Raw genomic sequence first — 13194 nt, forward strand, 5'->3', positions numbered from 1 at the left:
GACCTTAACCGCCCCCCATCACCCTGTAGGAGACCCTAGCTCACCTTCAGACTCACCCAGGGGACTGGTCCGACTGTGGCCCTTGCTGGCAGAGGCTTTCGTCCCAATGGCCTGGGTGGCCCCAGAAGGCCCCTCTTCCTCCCAGGCCCTGGGAGGGTGATTGGCCCTTTCCTCCTCCAGCCTCCAAAAGTCCTGGGTTGGCACCCCCAGCTGCTCCTCCACGATCCCGCCCCCCATGTTTGTTTTGGCCTGCTGCTGCCACTGCTGCAGGGTTGGGGAGCCTTGGGGATGGGGGAGGTGGGGGTGGGGGACACGGGAAGGGAGCGGACTGAGACGCAGTGAGGGGCTACAGTCCGCGCCCTGACCCCCAGCCCAGCCCCAGGAGCAAAAAGGGTGAAGATCTGGAATCCTATGCAAACTCCACGTAAATAAGCATTGGGGCCACAGTTCCCACTGAGGGGGACCTGAGGTGCCTATGTAAATGATATGCAAAGTCCATGCAAATCAGCACACTGGGTGGGGCCGGGCTGGGGTAAGTGAGCATTTGGGGGGCTCACCTACCCTCACCTTTCATCGGCTTGACGATCTGCAGCTTGTCCGGCTGGCCGGAGGGAGGCCCCCACGGGAGCACTCACCTTTCTGGAGCATCTTCTGCCTCAGCTGCTGCCTGTAATGGGCATCCTGCCAGTTGGCCAGTTGCTGGAGGACACACTTCATGTCCAGGTGCGAGGGGCCCAAGCCGCTGGCCTCCAGGGCTGATGTGACCACATTCATCTGCGTTGCCTCATCCAGCTCCAGCTCCACCTCTTCCCAGGCCTCAGCCTCCTCAGACACCAGCTCTGCCTCTTCCGTCACCCCCTCCTCAGCTGGCAGCGCCTCTTCTGTGGCCCCCAGCTCCTCCGCAGGCACGAAATGCTCAGCCGACATCAGCCCCTCCTCTGCCTCGAGCCCCTGCTCCTGCTCTCGATCCTCACTGTGGTGCAGCTCATATCTGGGCAGGGAGACAGGAAAGTCTTTCCCTAACCCCCCAAAGCCAGAGCCACCCCTCTTCACTCCCCCAGGACATCTCCAGCCACTGGGGCTCCTGCTCTCCGCCCCAGTCTGCACACAGACCCTGATGGTTACTCCCCACTTCTGTCCCAGCCAGGGGAGAGGGCAGCTGGGTACCAGACTCAAGGCTTCAAACACCCAGCCCATGACCCTGGTAGAAAGAAGAATGGTCACCAACACTGCATAGGCCCCGCCTTCTCCCACTAACCCCACCTTGCTGCACGGAACAGACCAGCAGGAATAACATCCCCTCTGCCCCCCTCCTTCATTATTTAACGTTCACAACCCATCCCACATCTAGTTGCCATAGGAACAAATCCATTTTAGTAAGGCCCAGACAGGTCAAGTGACTTGCCCAAGGACACACAGCCAGTAAAGGGATCAAGCTGGGACTCAGTCCCAGTTGTTCCCAGCTCCTAGGCCAGTGCCCATTCGCCTCTCAGCCCCTGGTCAGGTGAAGGGAAGGCTTCAGCCCCCACTTGGAGAAGCCTCAAATCAGACGGCCACCTATGGGGCAAGATTTGAAGGCAAAGGGGGCAGCTCCTTCCCAGAACAACTCTTAGCCCAGCCGGCCCGAGAGCAGGGGCTTCTCCAGGGTTGTAGGGTCACAGAACCAGCTGCAAGGGGTTGTCTGGCTGTGAAAGGTGAGGGCAGGTGGGGACTTCCCTGGTGGCGCAGTGGTTAAGAATCCGCCTGCCAATGCACGGGACATGGGTTCAAGCCCTGGTCGGGGAACTAAGATCCCACATGCCACAGAGCAACTAAGCCCATGTGCCACAACTACTGAGCCTACACTCTAGAGCCCACGAGCCACAACTACTGAAGCCCGCGTTCCTAGAGCCCAAGCTCCGCAACAAGAGAAGCCACTGCAATGAGAAGCCCGCGCACCGCAATGAAGAGTACCCCCGCTCGCCACAACGAGAGAAAGCCTGCACAGCAACAAAGACCCAACGCAGCCAAAAAAAAATAAAATTTAAAAAAAAAGGTGAGGGCAGGTGAAGGGGGAGCCCCTGGTCGGCGTACCCCAGATCTGAGGTCTCCTCTGGAGTCACTTCATAATTCCTTCAACATAGAAAAAGGCCTTCACTGTCCCGAGGCAACGGGAAGCTGAAAGTGCGAAATCCCTGGGACCCCATCATGCAGAAAAATCCCAGGGAGAAATGATGCACGCAGAACGTGTGCACAGAGGAAAGGTGTGTCGAGTGGAAGGGGCCGAGGACCAATGAGGCAGGAGGAGGGGCACCACGAGGGGAAAGGGGGGGAGGGGGGAGGGGGGGAGGGGGGAGGGGGGGAGGGAGGTCAGAGCCGGGGGGGGTGGGGGGGGAACCCCTCCCACTACCAGAAAGGCTGCTGCCTACCAGGTAGGCGAGAGTGAGTGCAGGGCAGGCAAAGGTCTGGGGCCCAGAGTGCAGCTTTCCATAAAAAACACAGGGTCTGAGATAATCCTCCTTATAGACATTCTGAGCTCCTCAGCCAGGGTCTCCTGGAAACCAGGAAGTGCCTCCTATGGTGGAGAGGGGGGACATTACCAGAAGATCCCCACAGAACCCCCCACCCATACCTCCAGGCACAGGAAAGACTGCAGATAGACACAGAGCACACAGAGGTAAAAGGCAGCCAGGGGGCCTCACCAGAGGTACAGTGTACGTGTAGTGGGTGACAGAGCCAGTGGACGCTTGCTGGCGGAGGGTCTTCACCTCCTCCTGGGCCTCAATCAGCATGCTCCCACACTCGGAGTACTTCTCCCGTAGGTCCTGCAGCTGGGAACCCGCCCCCAGGCTCTGCTGGGACCCAGGCACACCCAGCCCAGACGCCTTGCCCACTCTCGCCCCAGGGGGCGGGGAAGCCTGGGCAAAGAGGCAAGAGGCCCAGACCCTAGACCCCCATAATGATATGCAGGGTGGTCCCCGGACTCCACTCCACTCAGACCCCAAATGAACTGCCCCCTGCCAGGCCCTGTGCCAGAGCCTGAGGGTATGGAAAGGACAGACCCAGTCCCTGCTGCAAGGAGCTTGTCCTCTCAGGAGAGTCAGGCAGCTGCCCAAGGGTCCCGGGTCCCCCACGCTGGGCCAGGAGCCCAGGGGGGCCTCACCTCATCCTGGAGCTGCATCTGGATTTCTTTCTCCGAAGCCAGCTGCTGCTGCAACTTCTCAGCCTCAGCCCCATACTGGAAGGACCCAAGACCAGTGAACCTCACCCCGGACCTCCCCACTCCCGTGCACACCCCGCTCTGGGAAGTCTTCCCAAGCTCATCAGTGAGTCTTTGGCAGCTCTTTAAAAAAGAAGTCACATGGAATAAGGCCAAAGAACGTGGGGAGTCACGTGGTCTGCTTCCTGGAACACCCTGTGTCTCTCTTTGGGCTCGGTCCCCAACTTGGGACGAGGGGACAGGATGAGGCGCTCTCTGATGTCTCCTCCAACACTGACTCTGACACAGAGAGGGGCCTTGGGCCTCTGAGCTCCATGGGGTGGGGGCAGGGAGAAGGAGGTGTGGGTCCCATGGGGCCACGACAGGAGCAAGGAGCCCCGCACACACCCCGACGCACCGACCAGCAGCACCGCTGCAGCTTCATGACCTGGGCCCGCAGCTGGGCAACCTCCCTCTGCTGCTGTTCATAGTTCTCCATCCTGAGTGCCAGCACCTCCGACAGCTCGGCCATCTGCTGGCTGGCCTCCGCTGGGGAGGAGTGGGGAGAGGTCAGCCCTGGTTCCCCGGGCCCTCAGTCTCCCAGATGCCTCTGTCCACCTGCACCCGTCAGCTCGCGCCAAGTCCCCCAGGTTCCACAGGGCTTAGCATCCCTCACTTGGGTCTTCTTTTCAATAAACATTTATTGACTGACACAGAGCAGGGTGTTGGACAAGCAGTCAGCAAGACCTGGCCCCAGCCCACAATGAGCTCAAGACCAGTGTGGAGACTGAGGGAAAAAGAAATCACAATAGTGCATATTATGGACTAGGTTGCAGCAAGTGTAAAGGGTGCATCAGGGGTCACAGCTGCCGCACCCAGGCCAGGCTGGCAAGGTCTGAGATGCTAGGACCTCCTCGGGGAAGTGGGGCTTGCCCAGCAGAAGGGAAGACAGGGCCCAGGCAGGGTGTGGAGAGGCCCAGAGGGCACCAGGAGGGAGTGGCTGGGGCAGTGGGCAGGGCCCAGATCACTAGGGCTGGGGCAGGGAGGGTGGGGTTTATCCTCTGGCCAATGGGGAGTTATTTGGGTATTTTAGGCAGGGGAGTGACATAGATTTGGTTTTAGAAAACTCCTTTGCGCTGTGTGCAGAAGGGCCTGGAAGGGTAGGAGTGGAGGCAGAGAGACCAGTTAAGAGGTGGCCTGGGCTAGAGGCAGCTGGGGTGGGAAAAGGAAAGAGACGTGAGCCTTTCCTAGGACATAGAAGCAACAGAATGTGGGGACTGGCTCTTACTCCGGGGGCCTGGGACCAGGGGGGCCATTCAGGGAACCCAGGGGGAAGGCAGGCCAGATTTGGGGTGAGCGGAACAGCACGAGTTCAGCTGTTGCCACCTTGAGTATGCATCTGCCCAGCTAGGCCTGAGCTCCTCAGGGACAAACGCTGTGCCTCACGCATCTCCATGACCACACAGTGCCAGGCACAGCCTCTGCCTAATCATGCAGTGCCTGAGGTGGGAGGGGGGGCCTGGTCTCTGGCAGTTCATGGCTCCCTCCATTCCTCGCTCCCAGCCACCTCCCTCCCCCTTCTCAAATAACAAAAGGAGACAGGCTTAGCGGAGCCCCATGGCATCTGTACAACTCTTCGCAGTTTGCACAAAGCACCTCCTCAGCTGTAACCCCTGGAGAGGTCAGCAGGGCCAAGATTATTAACCCTCATTCTAAAGATGAAGTTTCAGAGAGGTTAAGGAACTTGTCCAAGCTAACACAGCTAGGAGGTGTCAGAGCTGTGACATGAACTCAAGTCTCCAGACTCCAAATCCCGGGTTCTTCTCTCTGCTCCTCTGGACAGCCCCCTACCCCACGTTACAAGTTCACGTACAAAACTGCTCCACACAATCCAGGATGAACATCTGCTCCTCCTCCTCAAGGTCATCGAGTTGAGAGACCTGCAGGGAGGGAGAGAGGAAGGGGCAGGGGAGTCAACACCCCCTGCCCAGGGGCACGCCCTCTTCCCCCATCCTCACCTCCTCTCGAAGCTGCTCATTCTCCTCCTCCAGCAGCCGCAGCTGCTCCTGCAGGGCCTCCAGCTGCGGGCAGCGGTGTGACTCTGACTCTGTCAGAGGAGTCCTAGGGGAGGGAGCGATGGGAGTTGGGGTGCAGGGGCTCGGGGGACCCAGTTCCCAGCCCACCCAGGGCTCCCCCACCCCAGGCTGACTGCGGTGGTCTCAATTAGCTCCAGCAACCCCAGTGGCAGGTACATGGTGTCCCTGTTTGCGAACAAGGAAACTGAGGCTCAGAGAAGGGGCCGCCCAGGTGCAAAGGCAGGACACTTGTGGGGAATTCCCTCGTGGTCCAGTGGTTAGGATTTGGCACTTTCACTGCCGTGGCCCAGGTTCAATCCCTGGTTGGGGAAATGAGATCTCGCAAGCCGCGTGGCACAGCAAAAATTAAAAAAAAAAAAAAAAAAAAAAAAAAAGGCAGGACACTCACGGGTCTGAGGCTTCGTAGGGATGATCATGCCCCTGCTCTTCTTCTTCCTCCCCCTCGTCCTCCTCTTCTTCTTCTTCCTCCTCTTCTTCCTCCTCCTCCTCCTCCTCCTCATCATCATCATCAGAGTCTGAGTAAAGCTGAAGGAGGTCATCCCGCAGGTTCACCTGGTGTCTGAGACGTAAAATCTGGCAGGAGGAAGAGGAGCCCTGGGTCGGGGTATGGGCGGGGGCAGGCACAGATCCCAGCACAGTGGGATGGAGGCAGGCCTGGGATACGCCTCCCCCTGCCCTCCCCACCCAGGTACCTCCTCCCTGGCCGAGCCCAGCATGGCTTCCAGCTTGCTGTTCTCCTCCATCAGAACACTGTTCTGTTTCACCAGGGACTGGCCAATGCGAGCTGCCGTGTTCAGGTCCCGCTCTCTCTGCAGAGGGACCCCCGTCCATGGGGAATATGTTCCTGGTTTCTGGGATCTCCCAGACAGATGGGAGAAGCTAGCGGTCAGAGGAAAGCTAGGCCACTACTGGAGACCCTCTCCATCCCCTAGTTCTCCAAGGTACTAGACAAGAGCCTGCCATGAACCCACTGTGGGACCTGACTCAGTTTCCCCCTGTGGAAAAAGAGATCAGACCGGATGGTGCTAAGAGCTCTTCCAGCCTGGACATCCCACATCTACCTGCCTTCCATAAGAGGGACCTCCAGCTTGGCCCCCAGAGAGGTATTCAGGCAAGAACACTCCTACCCCTACAGACATAATTAAAACGGGAGCCTGGCTACAGCTGGGGCTGTCCTGGGTAGGGAAGGCAGCACACACCTCCTCTAGCAAACTTAACATCACTTTTACATCTTCTTGGGTGATCTTCTTGACTGGTGGGTGTAGGTCAGGACACAGCGCTGCAAGAGAAAGCGGGAAGCCGCATCAGGAAAAAGGGGGCATATGCTACCTGCCACCCTACTGTTTCCTGCCCTCAACAGCAAGGGTCAGCAACAAGGGAGAAGACTGAGTTCCCTTTCTGCCCCCAACATCCTCTCCATACCCCCAGTAATCAGCACTCCCTTCCCTGTTCCCAGGGCCAACTGGACTCTTGTTTGTTTGTTTGATTGACTGTTTGTTTTTTCTGGAGGGGCCTGCGAGAGGTAAGGATATCCCAGTCCTACAGTTCCTGGAACCTAGGAGAATAGAGGCAGCTAGTGGAAGTACAGCGCCAACTGACTCATCACCCCTTACCCAGAGGGCAGCCTTGGCCAGCTCACTGGAGCCTCACGGGTCATAAAAACAGACGCAGTCACCCACCCTGCACCTGTTGCGTGAGGAGAGGAGGAGGAGACTTCTCCAGCACTGGGGTAGGGGCCACTTGAGCCTCTAGACCCAATCAGGAGCGCTCCAGCGACCGAGGAGCAGGTGGGAGGGAAGAGGAGAGGCAGCATCTGTCTGAGGCTCCGCCCACCCCCAAGATTGTTTGGGGTTGGGGGAAGCCCGATCTTGACCTCAGCAGCCAAAAGGTTGGCAAAACCTCCCCTCTGCCCACCCACCTCCCCGTCGCTGGCGCGGCGGACCAGCGCAGGCTCAGAGCGCACCGGGCAGCGCCCTCCCGCAGCCCCCCGCCCCTCTCCTGGCACTGCGGTAGCCTCGGGAGGGGGGCACTGAGAGTGCGCAGACCTGCTGCAGCAACAGGCGTGAAGAGGCGGGCAGGGGAGCGCGAGCCCCGGGGATCCTACCCACCGACGGAAATAGGGAACGAGAGAAGGGGAGAAGGAGGTGGGGGAAAGGGGACCGGAGAGGCGCCGCAGACCATGACTTCGCAAGGGTGGGCGGAGGGGTGGGACTGAGTGCCAGAGGGGACCCGGCGCCCGGACCCGACGGGGCCCCCTCCTGCCTGCTGCTGCCCTAGTCCCACCTGCTCCGGGGGCCCGGGGACCCAGTTTACCTTCCTCCAGCTCCCGAATAAAGGCGGCGCGCTCGGGGCCCGACACCCCAGGCCGCCGGCCGATGTAGGCAGCCGGCGTCTTCCAGATGCCCGCTGCCTTTCCAGTCCCCAAGCCAGCGGCCCGGGGCCCAAATGGACCTTGGAATATGAAGCGAGTCCACGGCGCGTCCGAGTTGTCGGGCACGGACTGGGCATTCCCCTGGACTGCCGAGAATGCGGACGCGCGCTGGGCTCCTGCCTCCGATCCGGCCTTGGAGGCCGGGCGAGCTCCCGCTGAGGATCCCGAGACGGTTGCGGATCCGGATCCTGCTCCCGGTCCTGCCGCCGGTACCTGCACAGGGGCGGGTTCAGGCTCGACGGAGGGCTCTGGAGCGGGATTGGCTGCGGGCGGAGGAGCTGGGGTGACTGCTGCCGGAACGCCGGGTCCCGGCCAGTCGCCGGCTGAACCCTGCCCCAACTTTTTCGGGCGCATCTTGAATCCGCAGTCGGTTGCCGCAGCAGGGCCTTTATAACCTGTGCCTGGACGCGCGCCTGCCGGGCCGTACCACGCGCGGGAGGGGGCGGCCGAGGAGCAACTGGTGGTGCCCGGCACTGGCGGGCGCGCAGGAGGCGAGCTAATGGGGCGGAACAGAGCGCAAAAGTAAGAAAAGAGCGAGGAGAAGAGGCGAGTGGACGTTCCAGCTGGTTCAGTGGACTTGGGCTCCGAGTGCTGGCCTTCTCTCCCCTCTCCACCTCCGGAGAATGGTTTTGCCCAAAGCCGCCGCTTCCCGGGGTTTCGGTTACAGGGACTTGGAAGTTCCTAACTGGGGGCACCCCCTCGCTCAGCTCCAGCCCGAGGCTTTTCGGCTGCCTTCCCTGGATCCGACCTGTGAGTTGGGGCCGTATTGTGTCTCTCCCGCGTGGGCTGGGAGATAAATCCAAACTCCAGTACGGCCTCCACGCGCTGCCCAGTCTGGGGCATCATGATGCCTGCGCTCACACTCCCGGTGTTGCAGCCGCTTGACAGACCTCTTTCTTATTTCTTAAGTCGTGTTATTGCCTTTCCTAGTCCTTTACCTCCGCCCTCATTCATTTTGCCCACCTCATACCACGCTAGCAAACACCTGTTCTTCCGGGAGACCCCACTTAGGTGTCTCCGCGTAAAGACTCCTCCGACCCCGTCCTTCTCAGCCCCAGAGCATCCTTTATGCGATGGCCGCAGTGGTCACACTGTGTGTGTCTCCGAGCCCAGACGTGCGCCCCTTCAACACAGGGAGCGTGTCCCTCAGAGCGCAGCACAGGACGGGATACCTGTGAGGGTCGCCGTAAGTCCTGAATGAACTGTGGAGCGGCAGAGGAGTCCAGTGGCCATTTCTGTGTCTTTGGACCGGAGGAACCTACAGGCCAAAAAGAAATGGCTGCGGCACTGATTCTTTTAAAGCCTTGGGATCATTCTTGGTGCCCCAATTTCCTTCTCTTCAATACCGTCAATCACCAAATCCTTTTTAATTTACCTCCTAAATAGTTCTCAAATGTGCCACCTCCTTTTCAGCCCTTCTGCTGTTGAGGCCTCATTCTCTCGTCTAGATTGTTTTGAGTCTATCCTCCCACCCACCCAACCCCCATCCACATGACTCCATCTCTAACCCATCCCTCTCGCTCATACCCCTGTCCTAGCTAAGGAATTCCAGGAGCCCTTTTCCTACAGCCACCACTCAAAGCCGGAGCCCAGGACAGAGGCTGTGCCCAAGGTCTGCCCCTGGGACAGAGGCTCCTCGTGCTGACAGCGTGCTTTGGGGGCCAGGTGTCTATGACACAGCCTGGAACAAGAGGCAAAACCCAGGAAGGGGGATCCGAGTGCCCCATCCCCAGCCGTCCAGTGGAGAAGCATTGTGATCAGAGTATTACCTTCTGTCTGGGTTCATTCATTCCTTTGACAAATGTTTCTTGAGCACCTACTATATGTACTAGGCACTGTGCTGGACTCTCAGGCTAGACCAGGGAACAAGAGAAACTAGATCCCTGCTCTCCTGGAGTTTAGAGTCTAGAAGGGGAGACAGATAAACAAGAGAACAAGTAAGGTAGTTACAGAGTGTGGGGAGTTCTCTGAAAGAAACAAACAGGGAGCTATGACTGAGAAAAATGGAAAGTGCTACTGACAGGGTGGTCTGGGCCGTGGGAGAGGAGAAATCATTAATTGCATAGTATTTTGCATCTCAACCCACACCTCCACCTTCACAGCCCATTCATACCCACACCCCTCCAGTGGCAGCCTCTCTCCTCAGGAGCCTGTGTTTCTTATTCCTGATTGGTGAGTGAACCCTGGTGCCAATTCACCTTCCCTTTCCCAAATCCTGCATACCCCCACGGGGATTCATCTGCTAGTTTATCAAAGGAGCAGTCTGCACTAGTTACGTTGTTTCTGAAACAGTGGCTCAAATGCAGCCCCCTCACTGGCTGGGAAGTAAGAAGTGGTTCCCCTGCAGAACCAGACCCCTCCCAACCCTTGCCCACCTGGCCCCTGCTCCCTCTTCCTCTCCTCTCCTCCCATCCAGACTCCAGGGCACTTCTGCCAAGTTGTTAAAGGTGGCTCAGGCCAGAGACTTTGGATAAAAAGATGGGGCATCTAAGATCCACAGCCATTTTTTATGGTCATAATCTTTAACAACCTTAATGTTTGTTGGCTTCATTCCTTCTTTCATCTCAGCTCTTCTCGTCCCCCTAACTTACCTTCTACTCCTTATTCAGTCAACAAATATTTATTTATTTATTTATTTATTTATTATTGAAGTATAGTTGATTGACAATGTTGTGTTAATTTCTGCTGTACAGCAAAGTAACTCAGTTATACACATATATACATTCTTTTCCATTATGATTTATCCCAAGATATTGGATGTAGTTCCCTGTGCTATACAGTGGGACCTTGCTGTTTATCCATTCTATATGAAATAGTTTGCATCTACTAACCCCAAACTCCCACTCCATCCCTCCCCTTTCCCCCTCCCCCTTGGCAACCACAAGTCTGTTCTCTATGTCTGTGAGTCTGTTTCTGTTTTGTAGATAGGTTCATCTGTGCCATATTTTAGATTCCACATATAAGTGATGTCATATGGTATTTGTCTTTCTCTTTCTGACTTACTTCACTTAGTATGATAATCTCTAGTTGCATCCATGTTGCTGCAAATGGCATTATTTTGTTCTTTTTTATGGCTGAGTAGTATTCCATTGTATATATGTTCCACATCTTCTTTATCCATTCATCTGTTGATGGACATTTAGGTTGTTTCCATGTCTTGGCTATTGTGAATAGTGCTGCTATGAACATAGGTGTGCATTCAACAAACATTTATCAAGAACCTGGTGCCAGGCATTGTGACAGGTGTTGGGGACATATCAGTGAAACAAAACAAAGATCTTTGCCTTCATAGGGCCCACATGCAATGCAGAGCTACAAATAATAAACAAAGAACTAGAGCACATAGCATAAATGATGTGAAAAGTGCTGGGAGAAGAAAAGAAAGCAGGAGGAGGACCTGGGAGGGGTGGGTGGGCTGTGGGTTGCAAGTTTAAATATTTGGGTGGTCAGGGAAGCTCTCACTGAAGAGTCACTTAAGTCCAGAGCTGAAGGAGGGAGGGAGCTGGGGAGAATATTCACCAACAGAGGGTGAGAAGCAGCAACAGCAAATGCAAAGACTTGAGGCCAGAGAAGGAGGCCACAGTGGCTAAAATGGCATGAACAAAGGGGACTATAGATGAGGGAGGTGGAAAGGTAACAGCAGGGCCCGATGGGCTAGACCTAATTTGAGTCAGTGGAAGACTTTACATCAGAGGAGTGATGTGACCTGACTTAAGCTTTAACAGGAAGGCTCTGGCTGTTTGGCTGAGAATAGACAGACAGTAAGGGGTGTCTTAGTCCGTTCAGATTGCTCTAACAAAATACCATAGACTGGATGGCTTATAAACAACAAAAAATTTATTCCTCAGAGTTCTGGAGGCTGGAAGTCCAAGATCCAGATGCTGGCATGTTCCGTGTCTGGTGAGAGTTCCAATTCCTTGTTCATAGACAGCCTTTTCCCTTCTCACTGTGTCCTCACCTGGTAAGGGAGCTCTCTGGGGTCTCTTTTATAAGGCTGCAATTCCCATTCAGGAGGGCTCCACCCTCATGGCATAATCACTTCCCCAAAGCCTCCTCCTCTTAATACTATCACATTGGGGCTGAAGTTTCAGCCTACAAATTGCAGAGGGAGGTGGAAGATAAAACAGTCTGTAACAACCCTATCACTCTTTTAAAAAAAATAAAAGCTTTTTTGAGATATAACACATGCCATAAAATTCACCATTTAAAAGTGTCCAATCTGGACTTCCCTGGTGGCGCAGTGGTTAAGAATCCGCTGCCAGTGCAGGGGACACAGGTTCGAGCCCTGGTCCGGGAAGATCCCACATGCCACGGAGCAACTAAGCCCATGCGCCACAACTACTGAGCCTGCGCTCTAGAGCCCGCGAGCCACAACTACTGAGCCCGCGTGCCACAACTACTGAAGCCCACATGCCTATAGCCTGTGCTCTGCAACAAGAAGCCACCGCAATGAGAAGCCCGCGCACCGCAATGAAGAGTAGCCCCTGCTCGCCGCAACTAGAGAAAGCCCACGCGCAGCAACGAAGACCCAACGCAGCCAAAAATAAATAAATAAATATTTTAAATAAATAAATAAATAAAAATAAATTTAAAATAAATAATTTTAAAAATTAAAAGATAAAACAAAAAAAGAGAGAAAAAATGTCTAATCTCTGGTTTTAGTATATTCACAGAATTGTGCAACCAACACCACTACCTAATTTCAGAACATTTTCATCAAACCAGAATGAAACCCCATACCCATTGGTAGTCATTCCCCATTCCCCTCCCCCACAAGCCCCAGCAACCACTAATCTACTTTCTATCTCTATGGATTGCCTATTCCGGACACTTCATATACATGGAATCATATAATATGTGGCCTTTGTGTCTGGCTTCTTTCACTTAGCATCATGTTTTTAAGGTTCATCCAAGGTGTAGAATATATCAATACTTCATTCCTTTTTTTGTAAACAGACTTATTGAGGTATAATTGACAATTCTAACATACTTAAAGTGGAACATACTTAAATCGGGTAAATTTTGATATACGTATAATACTCATGAAACCATCATCACAATCAGGATAATGAACATATCCATCACTCCATATTTTATCTTTCAAAAAAAATAAAGTTTATATTTTAGAGCAGTTTTAGGTTCACAGCAAAACTGAGCTTATAAAATACAAAGAGTTCCCTATCTATCCCCTCCCCCGACACACGCATAGCTTTCCTCATTATCAGCATCTCCCCCCAGAGTGGGACATTTGTTACAACTGATGAGCCTAAACTGACACATCATAATCACCCAAAGTCCGTAGTTTACATTAGGGGTCACTCTTGGTGTTTTACATTCTATGGATTTGGACAAATGTATGACATGTAGCCATCATTAGGGTATCATACAGAACATTTTCATTGCCCTAAAAATCCTCTGCAACATGGATGGGCTTAGAGATTATCATACTAAGTGAAGTAAGTCAGAAAGAAAAAGACAAATACCATATG

At 54.9% G+C, this 13194-nt stretch overlaps 1 protein-coding gene across 6 annotated transcripts in view; it reads right to left on the reverse strand.

Annotated features, from left to right (window-relative positions):
* Positions 1-9157, reverse strand: part of HAP1 (huntingtin associated protein 1) — a 35548-nt gene extending 26391 nt beyond the window's left edge. For 2 of the 6 annotated variants that reach the window (XM_082440576.1, XM_082440575.1), the window contains exons 1-12: positions 7588-9156; positions 6474-6553; positions 5967-6083; positions 5663-5847; positions 5197-5299; positions 5052-5118; positions 3597-3727; positions 3143-3217; positions 2682-2810; positions 2409-2554; positions 2074-2112; positions 636-991 (exon numbers count right to left, since the gene is read on the reverse strand). In XM_082440576.1, coding sequence (XP_082296702.1) covers positions 636-991; positions 2074-2112; positions 2409-2554; positions 2682-2810; positions 3143-3217; positions 3597-3727; positions 5052-5118; positions 5197-5299; positions 5663-5847; positions 5967-6083; positions 6474-6553; positions 7588-8059 — 1900 coding nt within the window. In that variant the 5' untranslated portion in view covers positions 8060-9156. Of the gene's footprint in view, positions 1-44; positions 282-635; positions 992-2073; positions 2113-2408; positions 2555-2681; positions 2811-3142; positions 3218-3596; positions 3728-5051; positions 5119-5196; positions 5300-5662; positions 5848-5966; positions 6084-6473; positions 6554-7587 lie in introns of all 6 variants that reach the window. The other 4 variants (XM_082440571.1, XM_082440574.1, XM_082440573.1 and 1 more) reach the window with 4 other exon arrangements.
* Between the last annotated feature and the right edge of the window lie 4037 nt (positions 9158-13194).

Source organism: Balaenoptera physalus, assembly GCF_965194825.1.
Source record: "Balaenoptera physalus genome assembly, chromosome: 20".
Classification (NCBI taxonomy): domain Eukaryota; kingdom Metazoa; phylum Chordata; class Mammalia; order Artiodactyla; family Balaenopteridae; genus Balaenoptera; species Balaenoptera physalus.